Source organism: Alligator sinensis, unplaced genomic scaffold (genome assembly GCF_000455745.1).
Source record: "Alligator sinensis unplaced genomic scaffold, ASM45574v1 scaffold1561_1, whole genome shotgun sequence".
Taxonomy (NCBI): Eukaryota; Metazoa; Chordata; order Crocodylia; family Alligatoridae; genus Alligator; species Alligator sinensis.
This window is the reverse complement of record NW_005842954.1, coordinates 4,462-31,590: the sequence shown is the minus strand read 5'-3', so window position 1 is coordinate 31,590 and position 27,129 is coordinate 4,462. Positions and strand designations below refer to the sequence as shown.

General features: G+C 42.5%; 1 protein-coding gene across 4 annotated transcripts in view; it reads left to right on the top strand.

The window, feature by feature from the left end:
* The window catches only part of LOC106722986 (F-box/LRR-repeat protein 7-like), a 261,033-nt gene extending 234,335 nt beyond the window's left edge, over positions 1–26,698 (top strand). For 2 of the 4 annotated variants that reach the window (XR_003091951.1, XR_003091945.1), the window contains one exon: positions 25,070–26,698. Coding sequence is in view for 2 of the 4 variants with exons in the window: in XM_025192643.1 (XP_025048428.1) it covers positions 25,070–25,164 (95 nt within the window). In the remaining 2 variants the exon portion in view is untranslated. Of the gene's footprint in view, positions 1–20,575; positions 20,674–25,069 lie in introns of those variants that run through there. The other 2 variants (XM_025192643.1, XM_025192644.1) reach the window with 2 other exon arrangements.
* Positions 26,699–27,129: the final 431 nt, after the last annotated feature.

The window sequence follows — 27,129 nt, the reverse complement described above, 5'->3', positions numbered from 1 at the left end:
GAACTCCTTTGCACCGTGCATCTCCAGGATGCAAAAGAAATGCACCATGCAAAGAAGGCTACAAACTGGCGGGAAATACTCTTCTGCACGCGGGTTCTCTTGTTGCAGCAGAAAACTCCACCGTGCAAAGGAGCTGCAATTTAGCGGGAACATAATTTAGCGGTGCCGAAGCGCGCACACAAAAAACCACAACTTTGGGTTGTGACAGGAGGGACTTTACCCGGCTCATGGTAGGTCCCTCGGTACTGCCTGGCCCAGGTGCCATCTGGCCCAGGGTGCGTCCCACCACCCTCAGGTGTGCAGGAGGGCTGGGGTGGCTTTGTGTCTGGACTCCATTTCTAGGCAATCTAGACAGTAGCAGGTGCTTCCAGCTGCCACCGCCACTGGCCCTAGCCCCATGGAGACTGGCAAGGACTGATGTGCACAGCCCCAGCTTCAGCCTCAGCCTGCTCCATACTCACTGCAGACTCACTCTGGCTGGAGCAGACCAGCTCCAGACCAGCCAGGACCTACATGCACAGCCTGAACCCCAGCCTGCTGCATACCTGCTCCAAACCTGCCTGCCCATGATGAGCAGAGCTGGCAGCTGCGATGGCCAGGCAGAAGCTGCTACTGTATATGGGGGAAGAAACAACTGCCTCCCCCACACCCAGGCTGCCCTGCAGCTCTGCTTTACTGCTGTCATCTCTGCCACCAGTGTCGCTTGTGGGCTGCCCAGCGGGGCAGCATTGACAGTGGAGATGAGCCGCAGGGCAGCCTAGACATGGGCTCTGGGCAGCCGCAGAAAGAAAGGCCCAGCAGTGGCAGGGAGGAGGCAGCCTCCTGTCCCCTGCAGCGAGCAGCAGCTTCTGCCTGGCCATTGCTGCTGCTGCCACTGCCCATCATGAGCAGGTAGTACAGAGCAGGCATGGGGCAGGCTGGTGTGTAGGTCCCAGCTTATCCGGAACTGTTTCGCACTGGCTGGGCCAAGTCTGGACTGCATGCGAGGCCAGGACTGGGGCTGTGCACTCAGCTGGTGCTGGGAGCTGGTAGTAGTGGCAGGGAGGAGCCTCATGGCACGTGGGCTCAGGGCTCCTGGGGTTGGAGAGGGAAGGGGAGGCACTGACCATAAAAATCTATAGTTTGGGAGTAGTTCTAACAAGCACAGACATTAGTTGACAAACTCCACAGGTTATGCTAAGTCTTGGATATCAGCAAGTCCTGTATGAGCAGAAATTTTTAGTAATTCTCTTTGTGCGGGCCGGGCGCAAGCCGGGCCCTTTTTTGTGCTCTGCGCGGGCTGTGGCTAGCAGCCCAGGCACGCGGGGTCAGAGAGGGCGCGCGTCAAGCTAGAATTAGGCACAGACTTGTAGCGGTAGATTTAAAGATTGTTTACTTACACCAGAGATGGTTGCGGTGCAGGCTGGAAAACTTGCTTGAGTTGCGGTTACAGACAAAAACAACATGAACAATCACGTGGAGTTTGCTAGGCTCCACGGAAACAGAGCTCCGGATGCCCTGGACAAGCGCGCCACCGAAATAGAAACTTCATTGATACGTCTTATAAAATTTATCGCTCGAAGACAGGAAGAGGTGGGCGATGGATCAGGTCGCCAAACTCCTCTGAATCTCACACAGGGTCTCTATTACCCTGCCGTGTACCCAGAGTCCCCACAAGATGGATGTGGAAACCGCTCAAGCCTCTTATACGGCTAACAGGCCAATCGTTAGCCGCCACGTGGGAATAATTTAGAACTAGCCAATAGCGGGGAACCAATTTGCATGCAGGTGGCGGGAACTCCTTTGCACCGTGCATTTCTCTTGCAACTTGAGCAATGCACTCTGCAAAGGAAGCCACAAATTGGCGGGAAACTCTTTCTTGCACCGGGGTTCTCCTCTGCAGCAGAAAACTCTACCGTGCAACAAAGCTGTAATTTGGCAGGGATAATTCTAGTGCCGAAGCAGACACAAAATCATACCTTTGGGTTATGACGCTCTTATGATTGAATGCAATTTTAATGGAATGACCTTTTCATTGTCATAGCCCATTATTGCAGGGTGAAACTTAAATACTCATTCTCTTGTGAGTTCTCAGGGGTGCCATGAACAGGAACTGTTGCAGATGAAGAGACTCCACTTTAACTTTCCTTTAGGCTTGAAAATAGATACCTGGTTGTGTTTTAGTCTTTGATCCATAAGAACAAAAAGGAACATTTCAACCTCTGATCATTCCCCAAGGCCTTTTTCCTGTGTAGTGGACTAAGAGGCAGTATGCTCACTGTATGTTTCCACAAACAAACATTCATATGTTCACTGATGATTACCATGCCACCACTGCTTAATTTCCTTGGCAGCTTCTTGCAAGGGCCTTTTATTTAAGGTGTTTAGAGTTTCCAGTTGACTACTTTCTTGTTGGCTCCCTGTGAATAATGAGAGATAGGAGACACATTTGTCTTTGCAGAAGCCATGCTGGTTTATCACCCCAGTGGACTGACCATTTATCAGAATTGTCTTTTTAATGAAGGTACCTGGTTTCGAGGCATAATGTACTAAAGTAGCTGCTCTCATTTCCAGGATCACACTTAATTTATTTTTAAAAGTTGCCTACAGTTATGTTACCTCTCAGTTGTCTAGTATAATAGCTGATACAAAGTTTAGAAAGTCAGTCGCATTGTTCTGTAGTGCCTGTCTTACTCCCAAGTTAATACTGTCCAGCCCTCATAAGGCTGTACACATGTTACATAGCCACCACTTTTGGCACTTCCATCTCTGACAGTGCCTGTTTATTATTAGCTGCAAGGAGTCTCTTTGGGTTAGGTTTATCACATACAACATCAAATACTGAGACAAAAGTCTTTGTTTCCTTGCGTAGTTTTATACCAATGTATAGTGCAATGATTCTCACCCTTTTTAGACTCAAGGCACCCCTCAGAAAATACAAGTTCCTATCCTTCGCTTATTCTTTTCACTACAGAAAAATAATAGAGAAAATTTTCTATTGCAGAGAACTCAGAAAGACCACAACAGGTCAGAATGTACTTAATACTATGGATTCCTAATTGAAAACTCTGAGTTTATCTTGTGAATCATGCTTGCACACTTAGTAGCACTGATATTGCATGGTACCCCATGGCACCCTTGGAAGGATCTCAAGGCACCACAGCATCCTGCAGCACCCTGGTTTAGATACGGTGGTATAGTAAATGCAGGCCAAGTTTGTACTCCAGGCCTTTTTGACAGCTGTGTAATATTCCAAACATGCCCCCAGCATCCCATTATTAAAAGAATGTAAATGTAATGCCAGCAGCATGGCAAGATAAGGTTCTTTGGGTAAATCCGATATCTTTTATTAGACCAACTCGAATAGTTTTAAAAAATTCTTCTTAGCATGCTTTTGGGCACACCCTTCGTCAGGCTAAGGAAGCATCTGCAGGTGGTCTGTGCTCTTAAGATGCTTCTGCAGATGCATGCAGACTTCGTAGCGAACCTGATTTTGAATGCAAACTCTTTAGCACAAGGTGTATAATATAATACTGTACAACCCTACTTTGAGCATCAGTATTACATCAAGATGGTTAAAGCAGCTAATATTAATCCAGCATCTACTTCTCACATGTTGGATTTCTCAGTTAAGTCAAAGTACCACATGGAAAAAAGCTGCTTTCATATTGTAGTCAAGCCTTTGTCAACACTTTTGCAAACAGTAAGAAACCACTTTGCTACCTATTGAGGTCTGCCAAGCTACCATCAAAATGTTAGAGGTTTTGGCATAAAATGTGGTTGCAATTGCTTTTGTTTTCACCAGTTTCATGCTGATTTAACTCAGTTTCCATCCAGTTTGCATCATTAAGAGTGAGCTGATTCTGATGTTTTCTTTCCATTTTTTTTACATTTTGTGTTCAACTATAACCTAAAGGTGCTTATAGTGATTCTTCTTTTTAAATGCAATCAGAGTTGCTTCTGAATTCAAGAATTATGGAGACAGGCACAGAAAGATTGGCATGATATCAAAGTGGCAAGTGCATTAAGAATACAAAGAAACAGATCACTTGCATTTGCCTATGCTGTAGAAATCTATGCAAATCAACCCTGTACAGATTCCTTCCTTTCTGCCATCTTTCTTTCATTCTCTCAGAATTTTATTTTCACTTTATTTGCCTTTCATCACCCGCCCCCCAAAGATCACTACCATTTCATTGCATTTTCATATTAAAGGAAGGAATACTAGAATTGCAAGTGTTTGGGGTATGGCAGTTTTTTAGATTTAAAAGATAGGTTGATTTATTTTGGGAAAGTCTGTGAAATGTGATGTGGCACCTCTGGTGAAGGGTTCTTAATTCAGAAAGTGCACCCTGTGGTAGTGATTTTATAAAAACATGCAATTACTTTGGGGGCAATATGTTCTGGCTAAAATACTTGTTGACCAGGTCACTGTACTTTATGGCAAGGAATTTACAGCCAGTGTTTTCAGCAAGGACGAGAACTGGTAGACTGCCAGAATTTTATTTTTCCTATGTAATTGAAGCAGAAATACCGACTAATTAACCTCATCTGTACTGATATAGTCAGGCTTATGTTTGCTTTCCTTTCATGCTGGGTTTCAGGGAAGGTTTGCATTTTGATTGAACTACTGCAAATTGATACTAACCACTGCTACTGGAAGGCTCTTCATGGTTCTTATCCTGCTTTAATAATTATATCAAGGTTTATATGTGTTTTAGGTAACTTAGTTTGAATATTCTAGAGACCCCCATGTTCTTGCTGTTCTTCAGTTTTGGAATCCTGTGTTATACGTAATGCAAAATGCCATGCCTTTTGCTTGAACACCATTTTTCATTGCAGCATGACACCACACCCAGATTAGTCTTGGGGAGACTATCACTAGTCCTATGCCTTCTTAACATTCATGCTCTTTTGAGCTATCCTGCTCTTTTGAGCTCTGCTGTGTGGACCATATAGCATCTATTTTGAAGACTTATGTCAACCAGGAATCAACTAGCTTTCAGACTTGAATTGCAAAGTGTAGCTGTCAAATGCTAACCATTGCCATGTTTTGAATTTTTCTTTAACTTAAATTCAGTATTATTGGGGCTAGATGCATTGGCTGAAATCTTTTGCTCTTGATTTGTGGAATAGTTGATGACACCAGTAAGAATGGTCACTCTCCTGCCAGAATGCTGCCCTCCTGAATTGGACCGTAAGAGCTAAGCATTGGTGTGCAGAAGCATAATTTCTACCAACTTCCCACTGTCCTGTTGATACCAATGAAGTGTTTTTAGGTTGTTCTTGGCACTATGGTTCCCATACTTAGGGCCAGATTCTATTCCACTCATTAGGCATGGAAGTGGATTTAGGCACCTAAGTGTGATTCTGTTCCACCCTGCTCACATCCCTGAAAAAGGGTTGACACAAAAGGTGCATGGGTCCACTACCCTGTCCTCCTCCACACTTCTGGGGAGGAGGGTGAGGGGAGGACTCAGTCTTACAGTTCACATAGCGCTGTGTTACAAAAGAAGATGCACTAATGGATTCTCAGGACTGGAACAGGGTGGAATAGACTGGCATATAGATGCTTATGTCCACTTAGACATCGGCAAAATACTTCCCGTCTCCCAGCTCCTTTTAATACAGTTTCATTTATGAACTTGAGGAATGGTGGTTGAAGTTGGATCACCCCATCCTCTGTTTCCCTTGAAACAATGTACTGATTAAAACATGCAAATCCTTGTGGTGTTTCTGTGGTATATTTGTTCCTGTCTTCCAGAAACCCATAGTCTTTCACTAAGTCACCAATGGTGATTTATTCTGGTAACAAGTGTTACAAACCAAATCTTGCCAACTGGCCTTGTGGTTAAAGGTGGCGTAATTTAATGCTGGTGCCTGCCGTCCTCTGGTTTCCTTTCCATTCATTTATATGTATTATTTTTCATATAATTAAACAACCAATTGTCCTAGAGAGAATGAGTGAAGATGTATGGGTTGAATTAAAAACACTGCTGTCACTTGGCATAGCAATCACAAGTGAAAACTGTAGCAACATTACTAAGACTTCTATTGTTCTCCGTATTGCTGGCAGGATTTTGTTCATTTTATTTGAGATGGCTGATAACCAAAAGTGTCTGTGCAGCAGCGCACACAGCAGTAAATCAACCAAGCTTCACTCACACTTCTGACTTGAAAATCTCCCCTACATGCCTCTCCTTCCACTTTTTTTTTACTGTATATATGGACAGGTTAAAAAATAAACCTCTTCCCTGCTCCCTTCCCCCGTTGCACATTCTCTTTTTAGTTCTGTGAAACAATAATCCTCTGGATTTGTCTCCATAGATGACAGATACTGGAACCTCTGCATTGTTCTAGTTTTAATAAAGTACTGATTTTTATTTTTTTTTTTTTTTTTGGCCTGATTTGTAAGTTTTAAATATCTTCCCAGCATTTCTGTTTTTAGAATAAAATGTTTTTAAAAGCCATTAGTGACAGGGGATTGCAGCAATGGCAGCAGCTTTATAATACACCAATGTTAATATCCTATTTTATTTCCGAGGTAGTAGGAGTCTTCAAAGGTCATGTAAACTACAGTGGAACTTCCTGTTTTAAAATCAAAATGCTGCTGTCATGTTTTCCCAAGATTAATATTAACTTTGATAGAAAGTGAAAAGATTTTTCAGTCTCAATGTAATTTTGAAAGTCCTGTAAAAGGACCAACCTCTGACATCTGAATTCATGTCAGGTAGTCTCCTAGTCTGTGGAACTATTTTTGTCAGTGACTAGAGATGACCACAGGTATCTTAGTATGTTCTCTAATAAGTTTTAAACCTGAAACTGGCTTGGGTCTGAAATGCTCACCAAACTTCTCCAACTTGAGTTTGTTGTTTCAGACAAGCCTCATTTCAGTTTGGAGGTAAGTCAGGGTGATGCATGATTATGGGAAGAAACTAAGTAATTTGCATATGCTTTGGATGCTTAAACCAAACAGATTTTAGCATAACTGGCTGTGTTGCTCTATACTGTTTAATTTAACTCACAGCAGAAATTTAAAACAAATTGCTAGAGGCAACAATGCCAGCTTTACACAAGGGTGCTTAGTACTAGATTCAAATGCAGGCACTTCTGAGATGGTTACAAGTTCACCTTCTGTCCGTGGGAGGGGAGAACTTTACATATGGGAACATGTTGCATATCCAAGTAGTCTTGGAAACACTCCTTGGACCCAAGGATTTAAGGGGAGCAAATTTTAAGTCAGAGCTGATAATTTCAAATAGAGGGTTTTGCCATTATAGAAAGTGAGTACCTGAACACAAATCAACTTGGAGAGAAGTGGATGTGTGGATACAAACTGTGTTGCTCCAACCAGTATCTAGTGGAAAGGGAGCTTGAGAGAAAATTCCTGTAAAGAAAACTGTTTACATGGCATTGGAGTAAGATGGAAAGTCTCTCTCACAGGAATGTTGCATAACTTCAGTCAAAACCACCTTTTTATATAAAATTAAGCACAGATAAGCTTTGTTTGCCCTTTGGGATCACTTTTGCTGCTGAGCCCAAGTTATATTTTTTTCTATGGTTATCTAGAAGACTGATGACCTAGAACATGTCACAAATAGTGTCTGTCATTTTTCTGGAAAGGCTACCTTCAGGTGCAAGTGGATTTGTTCCAATGAATCCTCTGCATGTGTCAGTCTGCATTCTGCGAATTCTATGAGTGATACATCTAGTAAAGACAGGCAAGGTTCTTTGAGTAGATATGATATCTTTTATTAGACCACCTGAGTAGTTGGGAAAAAGTTCTTGGCAAGCTTTTGGGCTTTAGGTATAGGGAGTCTCTGCTGTTCTGAGACTCCAAGAAATGAGAGAAGCTAAAAGTGTGGCAGGATGTCAGTGAGAATGTAAATAAGTAGAAATTAGAAAGACAAAAGGTAAAGCAGAGAGGTAAAGCAGGTAGGAGAGGAAGAAGAAAGCAGGGGGAAAAAGGCTAAAGGGAAATATTACAGTGATGGGATACAAAGTAGAAAAGAGGCCATCAGTCAAAAAGGAAATAGTTGGAGATCAGGAAAACAGGAGAGAGAAGCTCAAAGCGTGAGAGAATGTAGTGAAAGTATAAATAAAAACAGAAAAACAAAAGGTAAAGCAGGGGAGGGAGGGAGGAGAAAGCAGGGGGAAAGGCCAAAGGGAAACACTACAGTGGTAATAATGCAAGATTAGAAATAGGCTCTCAAAGAAGAAGGTAATAGTAGGAAATCAGGGAGACAAAGGGCAGAAAAGGAGATTTCAACAGGAGAAGACAAAGGGCAACCTTTTTATGGCCCATCTAGAAGAAGACTTCCTCAAGAACTGCACCATCAAACCCTTACTATGGCTGAGATATATAGATGATATCTTCATTATTTGGACCAAAACCCTGCAGTCTGTGATTGATTTCCACCAAAAATTCAACAGTCATCACCCCTCCATCAGCCTATCGCTTGAATACTCTAACACCAGTATTTCCATTTTGGACACCATGATCAATATCTAAGATGGTAAAATTCAAACCACCATATATAAGAAACCAACATACATATCTGCACAGAATGAGCAAACCCTAAACTCACCAAGAAAGCTGTAATATACAGCCAAACTCTCCAATACCACTGTATTTATGAGAAGAATACCCATGATTGCCACCTCACAAAACTCAAAAGGGCCTTCAACCAACAAGGACACTCCTCCGGAGAGAGATCGCACTTTTGAAAGAGCCACCCAGATACCACATGAAGATTTGCTGCAGTACAAAAAGAAAATCCCTACAAATCGCATGCTATTCATTATGACATATCACCCTTCCCTGGAACCTACATGGAAAATCTTCAAACAATTGCAACCCATAATAGAAGAAGACCCAATTCTTAAAGAGCTCTTTCCAGAACCACCCATCCTAGCCTTCAAACAAGCACCGAACATTGCTAATCTCATTACCAGAAGTGAACTCCCCATGACCCAAACCACATAGACAAATGGATGCAAAACCTGTCAACATATCTCCACCACGCCCACTATAACTGCACCCCACAACAGAACTATCACCATTCCTGGATCTTACACCTTCACCTCTAGAAATGTTATATATCTCATCCAGTGCACCAAGTGCCCCGATGGAAAATATGTAGGAAAAAACAAACAACAATGAACAGAATAAACACACACCGAAAATCTATCAAAGAGTAGAACACCCAGCTACCAGTGGGGGCATACTTCCCACAGGACAATCACTCCCCTCTCCGATCTCTCAGTTCTACTTCTCAAAGGGAATTTACAAAATACCTTCCGCAGATGAGTCTACAAACTTCACTTCATAAATCTGCTGGATACAAAAAAACATGGACTCAATATAGACATTGGTTTTATGAGACATTACAACCTGCCTGACATCTGATTCACCAGGTACCTGCCTGACCTGAACTCTTACATTGCTCTTTTCTCCGCCCCCCCCCTTGTTTTCTTCCCTTTGTCTCCCTGATTTCCTACTATTTCCTTCTTCATTGAGAGCCTCTTTCTTACCTTGTATTATTACCACTGTAGTGTTTCTCTATGGCCCCTTTTCCCCTGCTTTCTTCCCCCTCCCTCCCATTTTTTCTTTTTTACGTATTTGTATTTTCACTACATTGTCTCACACTTTGAGCTTTTCTCATTTCTGTTTTCCTGATCTCCAACCATTTCCTTTTTCACCAGCAGCCGCTTTTCTACCTTGTATTCTATCACTGTATTGTTTCCCTTTGGCCCTTTTCCCCCTGCTTTCTTCCTCCTCTCCTCCCTACTTTACCTTCTTTTCTCTTTCTGATTTCTACCCATTTACATTCTCAGTGACATCCTGCCATAGTTTTAGCTTCTCTCATTTCTTAGTCTCAGAACAGCAGAGACTCCCTATGCCTGAACCTCTAGCAGTGCCACCCTTACAGTTCTGTATGTTACTGGTAAGTTCTTATTTATTTTTTCAGCAACAAATAACCAGGTGCATATGCACTATTTAAAAAGTAACATATGCAATGGTTAAATAACCTCACAATCTCATTGCTGCAACTCCAGTCATTTATCACTGTGTCCAACCTATTCTTCTCTTGTCTCCTTTCACTGTATAGTGTCTAAAGTTAGGCAATAAATTGTTCAGGGCAGGGCCCATGTATTCTCTATCTGCAGTTTGCGGCACTTGGCAGGCTTGAATTCTGTAAGACGGATAATCAGTATACTGGGACCAAGGGCTTGAGTGGTGGTGGCTAATACAATAGCTATTCATTAATGAATAGGACATAATTATTTGATTAAAGATAATTGATATTTGATTGAGATACCAATATGCAAATGACTGATACTGGTAGGTGTGGCAAGGGACTTTTTTATGTGCCTGGCTAGTCATGTTCTGGTTTGGAGGGTATGGTTGTAGTACAGATGTAACAATTTACCCTTTTATAAAGATCCTTTCATCTGAAAAATCCTGAATCACCTCACAAATCATAGAGGCCAAAACAGCATGACAGGCAGAGGGGTGCTAATTACTCCATATAAGAACAGAGGCAGCAAAACCAAAGGGAAATGTAATGGTTTCCTCTACCCAGCCTGGTTGGCACGAATAGCTTCAGTGCCTGTGGCAACAAGCCCTGAGCTCCCTAACAGAGTGGAGTTAGAGGCATTTGCCAATGCTGTCATTGCTTCTGGTGGAAGATCTCTAGCACAGGCCTCCGTAACAATTCAGTGATCAAATTGGGCAGTCTAAGCTGGCACTTCCCTGTTTCCTCAGGTCAGAATGGAATCGCTGCCATGTGAAGGGCTGCTTTTTGAAGTGCCTTTTTAATTCTTTAACATAAAACTCAGGCAAGATGTCCCAGCAACGCAGATCATTAGAGTCTGTTCTAGGAGTCACTCCCTTGCCTGCAGCTTACCTCAGCCTTTAAAAAACGAACAAACCACCCAACGATGTCTGATAATTGTATAAGTATAGTTGGCACCAGACCTCCCAATCATTAAAGAAGCAAGTCCCTCTTTCATGAAGCCCTACATATATCTCTGAAATGGAGCCCTTTGGAATATATACCCACTGCAGTAGCCTGCTGCTTCTACAGTCATTTCGTCTTCCATTTCCTTATAAACATAATGTATTTGTAGGTATAATTTACTCTGTAGTTGCAAAACTGAAAATCTTACTGTTTCTTTAATTGCCAGTTGCAGTAGGCTGGGAGTAAGATTTCGCCTTTTCTTTCCTTAACTCAGTCATTGCTGATGGAGACACTTTCTCAGAAGCCACCCGTCCTTATTGGCATTCAATAGCATTATTGCAGCTACTTATCCTATTGTATGAATGAATAGAACTAGATGTGAGATACCCCTTAGAGAGAAGAAAACATTAATTAACAGCACTAAGCAGTGCTTAGATGAGGAATAATTCTTCTCCTTCCATGGAAACAGAGTTCCTTACTAATGTATTATATATGCAAATTTGTTGAGCTCTTTACGGGACCCATTCCTTGGAGATGCTTAGCAACTGAACTGCAATGGATGTCATGGAGTTGGAGATGCTTGCAGGAAAGAACTTTTTTTTTTTTTTTTTTTATAACTTGCACTACTGCAACTTAACTGCTTTGCATTAATCAAAAATGTATAGTCACTGAAACTGCTGACAAGGTATTATATGAGACCACTCTTGGTGTATATGACCGAATTGGGGAAACCAGTTGGGTTTGGACGTTTGACATCAACTTCCTGGGGTGATAGGAATAAGCATTGCTTATGGGGCAGCCACTAATAACCTACCCAAATTGAGGATCACTGACTGCCATTTTTGTGAGCTTATTGCAGAAGGGCCCCTCCATGCCTCTGACTGGTTGAGGGGCCTTGATGGCCTCGTCCCTTGTCGCTGATTGGTTGTGAGGCTGTCTGAAATGTGGCCCCACCTGAGAAGGTTGTCCATTGTGCAGCCCCGTCCCTCACTGCTGACTGGTGGAGAGGGGTGGAGCAGACAAAGGCAGCCCCCTCAGCCAATCAGTGGCAGGGGGGAGAGGGAGGCCACCATCTAGGCCACTCCCAATAGGGAGCCAACATTTTATTTTTAGTAAGTTGTTTTTCATGAGAATTTTGCAGATACTGCTTGATTTCTCCCTCCCCATCCCCCTCCCGATTGGCCAGGCAGGGGAGTTTCCACATGCTCTGTGCCCAGGAGAGACCCCAGTCCCAGCCAGAGCTGAGCTGTATCTGACACTAAAGGGGAGGAAGGGGATGGGCAGGGAAGCTGCAGAGGGGAAGTGGAGAGGGGTCAGGCAGCTGCTTTGGGTCAGACTCTGGCCCCAACTGGGCTCATGGCCAGAATCAGAGCCTCAGCAGCCACCTGCTCCCCCCTCTGCTTTTTATATGGATATAAGGTGGGAGGCTTTTTCCCCATGCTGGTGGGGGAGGGGGGTGCACCTCATCTTATTTTTTAGTAAATAGTGCAAATCTGTGTGCTGCCAGATGGAGTTCTAGTTCTTTATTGCTCTTCGGTATTGCAAATGGAACTAGGGAAGGTAGAGCACTACTTTCAAAACTAAACCCCATTTACTAGAGCAGTTTATGAATTTTCTGCTAAAATGTTTTTTGTTAGGTTTGGTTTTGACAAATTGACCTTCTCTATCTTGTTGGAATGTATGTGCTAGCTCCCATAAGGAAAGGTAGAGGGGGATATGGCCTCGCTGACTCCAGAATAGCTAACTCCTTCATTGAGTGGGAGACTAACACTCACGATTCTGGTCTGCACCATTCAACCACAACTTTAAACTTTGATTTCCACAAAAAATTTTGTGAAGTTGTAGATTTGTCTCCATGTGGAACAGGAAAATCTGTTAATTGCATAAGTACTTACAAAGTGAGAAAACAGTTTTCTGCGCAGCTATCTACACAAAGACGTCTTTGATTGACTATTGTCCAAGCCTAAAGAACCCAACAAAATCTCTTCTTGGGGTTTTTTGACTAATTTTAAAAGGCCAGAGAGCTAAAGAAATCTTTCAGTACTGTGAATGCTTTCTTCAAGCAGGTGAAAGCTGGGCAAACACTATGGTAAGGGATAGTATTATAAAAATATAAACACAAGTTTGGCACTTCAATGACTGACTTGATTTATCAGAGCTATGGAGAATTCACGAAGTCAGGTGTTTTAAGAGTTATGAGCACTTAGAAGCTTAAGGAAGAGTTGGTGGCAGTAATAAAATTAAGCCTTTAATGGAAAAAAGATTTAAATAATTTGTTCAGTTCTTATCAAAAGAGGTTTTATCAAACACTACCATTAGTAGAATGAGAATTTCAAATCAGAAAATTTAATTTCATGTTGATATCTATGATGAGAGAGAAACTAGTCTTGTAAAAGAGCTTTATTTTCTTTCTGACCAGATAAGATCCAGTCTAATGCAGTCTTCTAAAATGTTTTTTTAAAACTATACACCTTACTAGGTTACTCTGTGTAAATGAGCAAAATCTAAGATGTTTGCCTGCAAGAAGGACCAGACAAAATTAATTTATGAAGGAAAGAGGAAGTTACTAAAGACTGCAAACCTTATACCTTGGAGTTTTATTGTGCCTAACAAAACTGGGATGCTAAATTTAGAGTGGAAATTTTCATTTTAACCTCCTTTGGGCTGTATTATTGGAGCACCTTTGGAAAACCATGGAATACCTTTCAGGGAATATTTATGGTAGCTCTGAGGGGAAAATTGTCTAAGCTAATACAACTTAAGACCATACTAGGTACACCTACACTGCATCAGCCTGTGCTAGGGACTTCCACTGTAGAACTAAGGAATGAATAAAACGTTATGTAGGTGAAGATTTAAACAGATAGGTTCCATGTATAAGAGTTGTGTGGGAATTTTCTGCCAAAATGTTTTTAGTTAGGTTTGGCTTTGAATCTAAGTTTTCCATCATGTAGGAATGTATGTGCTCGTATCCAGAAGGAAGGGTTGGGTGGGGGGCAGGCACTTACTCTTGCTCTCCATGCACAGATTGCTAAAAAAAAAAAACTAATGAGGCTATTTTTGCTACATGCCCAGAGTACAACCAACACCCTTCCCAGCCCTGGGTGCACTTACAGAAGCAGTGATGCTACCACTGGGAAGAAACAATGCAGAAGCAAAGTTTAGGATTTTCCATACTGACCAGTGAGTGCCCAAATTGATAGACTTAAGAGGCCCTGGTTAGAAGGATAGGTGTTTAGAATTTCCTGAAAATCAGTGCCATATACTGTTTCTCAAGTTGGACACCCAAAGTCACTTGGATAGTTTCTAGATGAGAAAGTTAGTCATGACAGTATGCAGTCCCTCGCTCCAAGTATGAAGAATCCCTTTGGAGAAAGCACTGGGGGAGAATTTCAGTTTCCACTGATTGCTCAAAGCTGTAATAGCAACAAAGGGGTTGGGTGAAGGAGTTTTTTCTTTATGGTTCATACCACCAGGAAGATTTGCACTGATTTAGGCAGCTTTGGCTTCTGCAAGGGGGAAAAAAAAGGAGAGAGGGGCAGGGGGAAAGGAAAAATCCCACTCTTCTCTGCCCTCACTGTTTGGCATAGAGAAATTGGAAAATGGCGCAGTTCAAGTTTTGGCAAGGAGTAGCATTCTGCTGTAGTAGTTCTAAATGCACCATTGAAGTAGGTAACAAAGCTGCTATAGTCCATCAATGACAGTCCATTGAAGGTGGGTGGAACATATGGCCTTAATCAGAAAGCTGGGGGATTGCAGCGGTGAAAGTTGGAGATTTTTTTTCTTTATGCTCATTTGAATAAGGAACACCTCTCTCTCTACTTTTTGGTTTGGGATTTAAAAGCATGGTATATTGCGTAATCTGGAGTATCTCCACTCTGCTATGAAAGAAAGGGCTTTTAAAGAATCCTTCAAAATGAAAAGCAAGCAGTGATGAAGACTTTGCACGCCATAGAGTATCATAAGTAGAAAGGAGAGCATGCGCAACTGGACACCAGTTAACTACCTAGATGCTATGCCATATGGAACTGTGACACTTCCCTAGGTAATTTGAAAAGATTGTATTTAACACAATCACTGTTGATGTTAACAGATGCAGTACAGTAAAAAGACAGTATATCCTGGTCCAGGATCTGGCAAGTGGTTTTAAATGTTATGTGACCATTGCACAGGTCAAAAGAGTTGCCATTTGATTGCCTGCTGATGGTAAAGCCCTACAGAGATGTTGTATGTATTGCATTCCCCTGCTATTTATATTGTAAAACAGAGAACAACAGAGAAATGTATGCACAGCAATCATAGCATAAGCCCCTTGATCTATTTCTTGATTCAAAAGAACTATTTACTAATAACAAAAATTTCTAAAGGTAATTCTTTGTACATAACAGTGGCATATTTCTGTAGCATTCTCCACTGCCGGTGATAATCGGAGTTAATAGCTTTCTTGGCCTATCCAGAACTTCTCAGCAGGACATCTGCTTGGAAGACTGGATTAGAAAATGAAATTAAATTCTGAAATCGAAAGGCTTGTGTTTTCTCTGGATAAACATGCCAGCTTTTTTTGGGATCCTCCCAAGCTGCAGGAGTCAGTTATGTTTAACAATTAAAGAATGTAAATCCTTTTGATAATGGGCCTTTTCTCAGTGGGATGTTATCCTTATTATACATTAAAGTATTGTGCTTATGAACAGCAGTGCTGAGCTGAAAATAGGCCTTATGGAAATTTACTCCATGGAGTTTCCAGGAAGCAGATTAGATCATGCCATAAACTTGCCCTCACCCCCCCCCCCCCCCCAAAAAAAAAAAAAAAAACCCGGCGGCAAACAAAAAAAAGCCAACCCCGTGTTTGTGGTAAAGCCTAACTGATCACAGGTTGAAACCAGTTTATTGATACTTGCAGAAACCCCTATGCAGCAGGTAACTGTATTGTTCTATTTGTCTGATTATAAGTCTGATTATGATCAGGGGGCAGCAGGGCAGGCCCTACGAGGAGAGGCTAAGGGACCTGAACTTGTTCAGCCTCCACAAGAGAAGGCTGAGGGGGTATCTAGTGGCCAATTTACAAACTAATCAGAGGGAACCAGCAGGCAATGGGGGAGTCCCTGTTTCCCCGAGCACTACCAGGAGTGACTAGAAATAACGGTCACAAGCTGGCAGAGGGTAGGTTCAGATTAGATATCAGGAGGTGCTACTTCACTGACAGGGCAGCTAGGATCTGGAACCAACTTCCAAGAGAAGTGGTGCTGGCTCCTACCCTGGGGGTCTTTAAGAGGAGGCTAGATGAACACCTTGCTGGGGTCATTTGACCGCAGTACTCTTTCTTGCCATGGCAGGGGATCAGACTTGATGATCTGCTCAGGTCCCTTCCGACCCTACCAACTATGAAACTACAAAGTCTACCTCGTTTCCTCGAAAAGAACCATAAAAATCACCCTCTGCTTATATACAGGGTTAATCTGAAATCAGGCCCTCTTACACTCTTGACTTGCATGCAATAAACATATGCCAATGTAGAACTCTTTTTGTGCAGTTTTTATTTGAGCATTATGAAAGCATTTATCACTCTGAAGACATACAAAAAACTAGAACTCTTGGTTAGATCTATACTTTTCCCAGAGCCTGATAAAGGGACTTTGATCCCAAAAGCTTGCAGAAAAGGAGAGTTTTCTTGCAATTTTCCAGTTGGTCTAATAAAAGGTATCATTTTGGAACCAAGAGTTCTAGTTTTTTGTATGTCTTCTTGTCTCAGACCAACACAGCTACCAAGTACACTCCGTTATCACTCTTAAGTCCTTTCCATGGTTGCTCACTTTTCCTGTGGGGTTTTGTAAGGGTCTTTGTCTGTGGTTATCAATTCAAATTCAAGCAAAAGTTTATTTTTCCTAAAAACTGAACCTAAAAATGTGGGGTTAACTTATAATGGCACACTATGGTAATTGGGATGACATATTTTAAGCATTGTCCAGAGGAACGTCATTGCTTTAAGGGGAATGAACTCAGACTGTTCTTGTACTCCAGGTGTGTGATATTCATTTCTCAGGTAACACCAATATCCTATATTCCCTTACAGTTTGCTTTTCTTTTGGAGAGAATTTAGACTGGGATGCGAGTAACTTGCATGTTGAGAGGGAAGGGGCCTGGCTTGATAATACTTACCTTATTCATAAGGTGCAAATATTCATCAAAATTACACCAGAGAGGTGTGAAGGTCACAGTTGTGATTCTGATCTAACTTGCAGTAGGGTAAACTTTAGGAGTAATTTGAATTAAAGTCAATAAAGCCAGCATAAATGAAATGGTGCAAAGTAAGCAGATCCAGCAGATACAGCAGAAAGAAATAAGAGAAATATATTATCAATTTACTCCACTTTTAAATTGGTTGTTCGTGCATGAGCAATAAATAAGAGACTTAATTGTGCAAAAAAGTACTTCACTGCTGAATGCAGAGCTTCTACAAAACCTCTTGAAGGGATGTTGTTTCTGAGGGGAGCATTGGTGAGTGGCTGACATAAGGTTAAAGGAAAAAAACATGATTATGACTGCAGCTCTTCCTTGTCTCAATCCAGTTAATGTCCAGGGCCAGAACCTCCTCTTTCTTAAACCAATTTTAAACAAATGTGACTAATAGGTGTAGTGTTTGGTTAATCAGATTTGCATTGAGTTATATCAGGATATGAGTGAGAGGCAGCTATTCTGTTATCCAAATCAAATTTACACCCACAAAATGTGTGTGGTCAGTGTTTGCATTACCAATCTGCTTGTTTGAAGGACAGTATGAACCTTAATTGGTTTCACATTCATTTAGGAAAACCACATTTCCGAAACATAAAATCAAATATTGTATCTTGTTTTAGAGATGCCTGATCACATTGGTAAGGGGTAGAAGAGAAGGTGGCTTCTACATGAGATAGGCTAAGGAAAGAAGTTACATATAAACTGGTTTAAGTGATCAGAAACTGGTTTAAACCTGTAACAGAACAAAAATTCAGTGCGCATACACCAGTCTCAAAATGGCCTAAACCAGTTCAAGATAAACCTGGTTTCAAACTTAACTGATTGAGGATAAACCGGTTTATGGAACTTCGGTCCCAGACCCCTTCCTGGCTCAAGCTAAATCGGAGTCCCCTAGCATCCCAGAATGCTTTGCAGCCCTGGGCTGGGCTGTGCTGTCTAATCCAGTGGAACAAGGCTGGCCCTGCCCCTCTGCTCTCTGACCAGAGCAAGGGCAGGGGCATAGCCAGATTCCAGATTCTTGGCATTTCCCCCTGAGGCAAAGGGGGCAGGGAAGGTGTTTATTTCCTTCCTCTCTCCTGCAAGGGACCTCATCTGGGGTCTGCCTGACTGGGTGCAGCAGCCCCTGTCAAACATTCCCCACATCCCCCTTACTGCTGGCACAGTGGGGGGCATGGTCAGCCCAGGGAGCAGCCTTAAGCAAAACAGGGACAGAGGGAGATTTAATTCCCTCCCTCCCCCTCCTGTCCCACTGGTAGGGACCCCAGCCAGGGTCCGTCTGGCTTTTTCCCCCTGGTCATGGCTCAGCACAGCCCAGGACCTCCAGAGCCCCCCTCCCAGCTAGGGGGCGAGCCCACTCTCCTTTCCCAGCTGCTGGGGCTGGGGTTTTCCTTGGGGCAGCCCAGAAGCAAAGGACCAATTGGGAGGAGGGAAGGGAGCGAAATGGCCCCAAGCCCATGTGGGGACAAGCACAAAGGGATCACGGTGGTGGTGGCTCCATCCTGGATGTCAGCCTCGCCGAGCAGAGAGACCCGGGCTGCTGCGGGGCAGGGAAGGGGCCTGAATGTGTTGGCTATCCAAGCCAAGCATGCAGCTGGGGGAGCAGCTCCTATCTACCGTCCCCTTCTACGCACTGGAGAGTGGTGCCAGCCCTGGCTCCTGCATCAGTGCACACAGTGTGGGCTTACCCCCTCAGCCCCAGCCCTATTACCTGGGCACCAGGCCCCTGGGCACCAGGCTGGGTGCACACTGTTGGCTCTTACACTACATGGAGCAGGGGGTGCAGTACAGCCCCGTGTACCAGGCGCCAGGCATGGGGTTCTACCCCTACCGCTTCCCTGCCACCACCACCACCATCATGGGGACCCACCCTGGCCACTAGTAGGCGCTGCCCAACTGTAGTCAGCCACCTGGCAGGCAGACAGTAGTGGTGGGGGGGAAGCCATAGGTACAGCACTGCCCCGTGTACCAGGCACTGGGCACTACCCCTACGGCTTCCCTCCCACCACTGCCGTCTGCCTGTCTAGCGGCCAACCATAGTTTGGTGGCCCAGGTGGCACCTACTAGTACAGCAAAGGTGGGCCCCCACGATGGCGGCGGCGGAAGTGGGAAGCTGTAGGGGTAGAACCCTGTGCCTGGCACCTCGTAAATGGTGCCGTGCTGTGCCACCGCTGCTGGGTAGGGGAACAGTGAGGAGGGCATGGCTCGTGTGAGATTATGTCCATCGTATGAAAAATCAGTGTCTTTATTACCTAGGTGGGGGGGATGGGATACCATTGACAGACATCTCCCAGCCAAAGTATTAAACATTAGTAATGTGAAGAGTGCAATAAGGTATCACCAATTCATTTATCCAGTTACTTGGCCTGATTTTTCTCTCTCTCGTACCAGGATGAATAAGCTACTGGAGTCAAAATTGTACCAATCTAAATGTGGTGACAGTGCAAGGTATATGGAAACCCACTTAGAAAGATTTTAAAAAATATTAGTTTTAAATGTGGCAGTCATGATGGGATTCAAATGAAGGCAAAAAATTGGGATTAATTTTGTTTTACTCTAGACTGTGTTGGAAGTATGATGATGAAGTATCTTAGGTTATATTTTTAAATATAACAAATTTAATATATGTCAATACTGGTAAATCCATGCATCTATCAATGTAATGGGAAAAAAAAGATGAAGAAAATGTTTTTAAGAGTAGCATCAGCTTTACAATGGAAGTTTAAGGTAAATAGGATATTATGGGACCCCTTCTGGTGTGTCTAGAGTTCATTGACATTTCTGTTATTTAAGACTGCTTCTAATTTACTGATAAATATGTGCTTTGGGCTGAAAACTGTCACTTCACCTAACCTTGGTTTTCATCTGAAGTCATAAATGCTTCCCTGATGTTTAAACACGAGCAAATTTTCTCAAAACTTCCAGTGCTTTCACTTCTATTACAGTAACCTGACAGTTCTGGGTGAAAAGTATTCATTCTTCAAGCCACTGACCCACAGTACTTGTAAACTACGTGAAGTGATCACCAGTAACATAAATAAGAGGGTGTGACCTAGGCAGCTGCCTCGGGGGTGCAAAAATAGTAGCCACTGGTGCTGCTAGCTGGCCATGCCACCTCTACTGGCCTCTACCCCAAGGTGCAGAGTTGTCCTGTTGTACCTTTGCTAGTCAGTAATGCAATGGCTGTGGGAGAACTTCTTCAATACAAGGGTAAGGTGCACAGAAGTAATTAGTAGTTTTAAGCTGAAGTCAAGCAAAGGTAGAGCCAGAGTGGCACCCTTAGAGACCAAAAAGTAGTTCATAAAGCCAAGGGATTTCTTAGCAACAACCTACTTTGGCAGATGCTAGTAATGAGTGAAATGGTCTCCTAGCAACTAAAATGATGAGGATTTGTTTTGCAGACAACCAAATGAGGGAACAGATTCTGCTGTCCTTAGTCAAGTTAATTAGTAGCTTCCCCTCCAAGAGGCCACAAGGATTTCAATGAGACACATTTCAGAGCATCATGCTGGTGAGTCCAGGGTACTGAATTGAACCCACTGCTAAAAAAGCTATAGTTTGAAGATTGAACTTCAAAACAACAACACCACTGCTGTATTGACATACCCTATTTTAACTTTCATATTTTGGGGGAAAAATATCCGGTACTCACTAAACTTGGTTTTCTTATATTCTCTTTTGATAAGATTTATCACAGAGTTTGCAGCTGATCTGATCTTGTTATGCAAATCAGTTTAGTTGCAGCAAAAATTAAACAGAGTGCTATTTCAGCTAGTTTGCTTACTATTATTTCAACATGTTTTTTAATCTCAGTGCCTGGAGGATGTCAGGACACACACAAATAAATGTCACCTGTACATATGCTGTTTAGGAGAAGAAACCTTACAGAATGTTGTGTTTTTTTAAAGCTTCATTCTCATCTCCTGTTTGCTTAAGATGGTGGTAATTTACTGATTATGGGTGTGCGCCAAATCCCACTCAAGTGAATGGAAAGATGTTCTTTGGGCTCTAGTGCAGTTTGAATCAGGCCCTACATCTGCAGTTAGGGAAGCAAAGTAAATGAACTGTCAAAGTTATCTGTTTATTTGCATCCTTCTTTGCCAGAGAGGCTACAAATACTGTTGAAACAAGGATTAAAGGAGATTTATAGGAGGAGCTAGTTTACTGGCTGAATTTTAAGGTTCGCTGTTTTACTTAGCCTGTAATTCCAGGGGATCAAAGAGGAGAGCTTGAATCAGGATTTGAGAGCTTGGGGCGCTCCCATGCAAGAGCATCCTAGCCTTGTTTATTTGTGGTGGAAACAGCTTCTGCAGACCTGTTATGTCATTCTTTTGTCAAGACTGTCTAGATTTCAAGGAGGAAACCCCCCTTCCCTCCTCATTAAACTACCCTTTGTCCTTGGGAAGGGCATGCTGCTGAAAGACAGAACATGGGGCCTGTTGCCTCCTTTTCTACTAACAGGCATTTACTTCCCTGTGTTCACACAATCCCCCAACCCTCGCCTGTAGCTGGTGAACCCTTGCCTGTAGCTGGTGTCCATAGGTCAACACCAGCTGCAAGCATCACAACATATTTTATGAATAAGGAAAGGTTGCACCAGACTGCTTCTGCTAAAGCTGCAAATATGCATCCAGTAGCATAACTAAAGGTGTATGAATGAGCAAGGGGGGGCACTGGAATGGCACTGGGGATCTCATAAAAGGAGGGAACCCCAAGTACGGGCAACAGCGGCTCAGAACACCCCACTCTCCTTGCCCAGGTTGGGGAAAATGTAGACATCTGTAGACACCAGATTTTCAATAGGACAGAATGAAGTATTACCACTCAGTTTGCCACCCCAGCTTTCAGACCAAAAATGACTTGTTCTGGATTTAGCTGGGCTGTGTCTTTACTAGATGGGATTCAAGAGTCCTGATACTTGGCATTTCACTTTCTCATAAATATTTACATTGGTCACAGGCATCAGGTTATCTCTATGTAAGTGGCATAAGATATAATGCACGGTTCTGCACAGAAATAAGCAGGTGTGTCAAGCCATATTACAAAGAGCATGCAGTAATGCCTTTTTAGAATTGCACGGCCAGGCGGGATCCTCAGTTATCATCCCTATTCAGTTTAGTTGAGTTATTCATACACATCTTGCCACCTGAAAGTTTTATCTAAATACTTAATGTGTGTTACCCAGTTAGTTACAAACAGAATAGTTTGTACTGGGAGCACCATTGATAAACTGCATTGAACAAATTCCATGGGCTTTTTTCTCACATTTGCAAATATAACTTTCCCAAACACTGTCTGGAGTCAGCATCCATTAGAATGCACTCAAATCCTATTAGTTTTCAATGTTAAAATACAATCCCTGAGCCGAGTAATCCAACCTGCCCTCATGGACTACTCGTGTAAATAAAAATGGATTTTTTTCTGATAAAAATAAAACAGAGGGCCTGATCCAGGAACTTGCCAAATGTTTAGAGCCTGTGGAGAGAGTTGGTGAATCTTAGGAAGCTTTTCAGTCATTCATAGCAGTGAACCTTTCAATAAAAGGTGACACTATTTTGCTTGTAGCATCAGCATTGCAGGAAGCTGTGATAATCCTAGTGGGGAACATATCTATTTCTAACAGAAGAGATGAGAAGAAGAAACAAAATCAGAAACTCAGGCAATAATGAAAATATTAAGAGTAGCACATTAAGCTGGTGATTACAGGCTCCTCCATTGAATTGCATAGCTGTGGGGAATGAAAAAGGCTGTGCACTTACTGAACTCAACCTAAGCAACACTAATAAACACTGTGGTACAAGCAGCTGTTGAACTTCTATTAGATTGTAAGCCTTGAAATTGGAGGCTAGTTTCAGAGTTGCTATAGCCCTTCATTTCCAAGGTTTTTAATACCAGCCATGAAGCCAGTCAGTTCTGATCAGCTTTTTTCTGGGACCAGTTATGCATTGGAATACAATAAAGTTCCATAGGAGCCAGGGGGACTGAAAGATACTATGCATTTAACTAATATTTTATTTATCAATGTGGTAGCTAGAGCATTGGCACTGGCTTCAAGTTGCATAGCTAAGCTAATGACATACTTATCCAGTGCATTGGATACTACAGTTACAAAGCATACAGTTTAAGAGTTTATTTCTTTTCCTCTCATGGCTTATAGAAGAATAATAGAGAAGTTATTTCATGGAAATTCCTTCCCGACAACACCTCCATTTGTACAGCAGGAGTCAACAGGTCTTGTCACGGTGTTGCACAAACGGCTAGTTTCGTGTCCCTGGAGGCTTTTCCAATATACCTCAAGAGAGAGTCATACACATTCAGGCTGGATCCATCTCATGTTTATTGTTTGCAAACAAGATCGACTAGGGGGCTAGTAGCCCAAAGCAGAGTCGACCCCCGGTTTTTGTCCGAGGGTCTTTTTATAGTCTATCTAAACAAAGAACCGTAGTGTGTTATGCAATTATTGGCTATCTTACAGCGTCTACAAGCTTCTACTGTTTCGTTTAAGTTTCCGCAAAACATCAAAGTTTCCATGGTTACGTTTAAATTTCCACAGGATGTATAGGTTATAGCACCTGTGTGTGTTTTTAACAGGGGGGTCTTTTATCTTATGTCTTTAATCTATGTGCAGAAGCTAAAGCGGAAGCCATGTGCAAGCCATGTTGAATACAGAAGCATTTTGCAAACAAAGGCATTATGTCTAAATTCAATCATTATGTTTAGCTTCTAATCGTATTTATACCTCAACGAGACCTACAATAAAAGTCTGGCCATTATCTCCCTTGCTTGGTCCTAGAAATATCCAACTTATTACTTTCCAAAATGTGCTTGGCACTATATAAGCAAACTGGAAGACAGTTCTGCCTCTAAGAGCTTATATACAGAGGCCTGTATTCCTTGCAGATGCTGGGGAACCTCTCAAAGTTCGTAAGAGTAGAGCCAGACGTCACAAAGTCTAATGACAATCTTTGTCTTGCATAGAATCTTCCTTTCAAGCTTCCAAAGAAGCTTTATGGTGTTAAATGGCATGACTATATAGTTGACTAAGGGAGAAGTTATCTTTTCAGGTAAGTTCAGACATGAGATTGAGGGATAAAGAGAGAGAAGAAAGGTGGGCAGAACTGTAAAGAAGCATCACCAAGACTGAAGAAATTCAGAGGTGTAGAGACAGAAAAAGCAAAAATATTGTTGGTGTCAGCTTCATGATTCAAGAAACTGTTCTCAAAGTAGTAAACTTCTAATCTATTTATTTCAGTCAATCCTGTTAATTATGCTTTGGACTCGCATAAATAAAATATTTCATCAAAGGTTCTTCAGGTAACACATATATTAGGATATTACAGATATTAACAAAGCTTCACAATGTTGGTAAAAATGAATAGCATTATACCCCCATTGAGTAGATCCATGTTATTGAGCTGCAGTTTCTGGAAGTCATGCAGTAATTTGTTTTTTCAGGAGCAGAATTCTGAGAAGGAGACTGGAAGTCAGTTCTCCAGGCCTGAAGTCTAGATTTTCCCCTTCATTCAAGGAAACTGATGATTCCAGAGAGAATAGTGTGTCTCTCTTATGTAGTTAAAATTAATCAGAATCAATTTTTAAAAGTGTAAGTTTGTTGTACAGGTCCAGAGGAAAAAGCTTGCCACTGTCATTATTCCAATTGCAGCAGCTTGCAAGAATAAAAGCCACACAGAACTTTTAGGTTCTGAGATAAAATTAACAGGCATAAACATAAATTATATGTCTTTTTCAAAAATTTTTCCTTTCTACATCCCCCTTTCTAGTGCTGTATGTAATGCTGTATACTAGCATCTGCAGTACCTTGACTTTGCTAAAATGCTTATTTTATGCAAAATCTCTTAACATCTCACTCACTGCGTTTCTGTCTCTGGTACTAGCCCAGTGTTCCCTACTGCAGCCTGGTCCTAGACATCAACAACCTGGCAGCTGCTACTCTGTGGAACAAGTGTGTCAGCTTAAGACTCACCAGTGACCCTGCTCAAAAGGCTCCAGAAACTTCTCGTGGAATTTTTCTGGAGCAGGCACCACTGGCTCCAACTGTACCTGCCTACCAGTGACAGAAGTCAGAGTCTAATCAACCTAGCAAACAGTGTGGCGGCCTTTCTCCTGCAAGCCTTTCAGCGCCTGCTCTTTACTGGAGAATTCTTTCCCTGGTGACACCTGGCCTTTGCTTTTCTACCTTGTGTGGGGAACCTCATACTTGAGCAGGAACTTTTCCTATTGGAACCTGACTTCAGCTGGGACACTCTATCACCCTTCTACTGAAGCCTTGCCATGGCCTAGTGGGGCTACCTCCAACTGAGACCCTAGGGCAGATGCCTGTGATTTCCAGAGCTGCTGCAGAAATCCCTGGTCCACAACTTGGCCTTACAGCAGGGGCAGCAAGCCTCGCCTCCAGAAACCTTGTTGCTTCCTTGATCCAGTCGCCATCAAGCCGACCACCTCTTCAACTCAACTCGGTCTGCCTGGCTCTCAGCCAAAGTATTGGCTGACCAGCTGGTCCTGCACTCTGTCCATTTTGCATTGCACCTCTTGGCTGAAGTGAAAGCTGGCCTTCCTGTGGATGTGCTTGCTGCTCTGGAAGATCACCTCCATACTACACACGTCCTCCCCAACAGCAGCTTGCTAGACAGACCCCCTGTATCACTGCCTATTTTTCCGGAGAGTAGCAGACCATTCTATCTGTCTGTGCCGCACAATCTGTCTTGAACTCCCTCCAGTCCTCCCTATGAGAAACAGGCTTTTTCCCATGTAAATCTCACTTTTAAATGCTTTTTCTTCTCTGCAGATTATTACTGGCATCCTGTATGGCCTTTAGTGAGCAATCAGAAGACAGAAAAAAAACATTCTGCTGAGGCAGCTGTGACTTTGAAGTGTTAGTAATTTTTATGTCATTCTTTTAGAGTATGCAGCATTTGAAGTAGGTAAGGAATTCATTAGAAAGTCAAGGTAAATAAATTTGAACCTGTAGGATGCTTTGGTGATACTGCCTGGTAATAAGAGCTTTCAGGAAGTCCTAAGTCTCTCTGAGGTCTCATCTAGAACTCATTTAAAAATCAGTGGAGAGATTCTCATGAGATTTCAATCTGATCGTTTAGCTAGAAACAGACTAATTAAATGAGTATTTTTGGACAGGTCTTCCCTAGAAACATGCAGTAGTTTGTGTGTGAAAGGCCATGCTCTTCCATTGTGATTTGTTGTTTCTTCTTTCATTGCATGCTGTAATTCATAGTAGTCATAAGAAAAAACTTCTCCCACTCCTGCCTTCTGTATGGCGTTGTACAGTTTCCAGGTTCATCAGGAACATGCTTGGTGTTTGAGGATGGTTGCCTTCTTATGAAGCATCTTTGAGTAGCCACTTCACTGCTTTAGCATCCAACCTCTGGGTTTTATCTTAGGACAATTTCCATCTTCCATGCTCAACTTTAGCTTCCAGGTGCATCTACATGAGATGCTTAACGTGCAATAACCTAATAACACTGCACAGTAGCATGTCACAGCATGGACAGTGCAAATACACTACTGCCTAGTATTATTAAGCTACTATGCAGTAGTGTCACTAAAAAGGCATTTGCTGGCACTACTGCAGTTTCTTTAGTTACTGTGCATTTAGTTAGTACTTCATTAAACAAATACTAAATTAAATGTGCAGTAACTACTGCACATTAATGAATGTGTAGACATACCCACTGCTTCGAAAGATTTTCCTGCATTGTAATGTGCACTGGAAATGGAATAAAGGAAACCACTTTGATTTAAAAAGAGATAGCAAACTGAATAATGTGACAGGACCCAGGGGAAAGAGGGTTCCTCCAGCCCATTATAGTCCTGCTGCCACCAACCACTTGGGCTAGGGAACAGACATTCAAAAAGCCCAAGCTTGAATTGATTCAATCTGTAAATTAGTCTAAGCCACTCAGACTGAACCAATTAACAA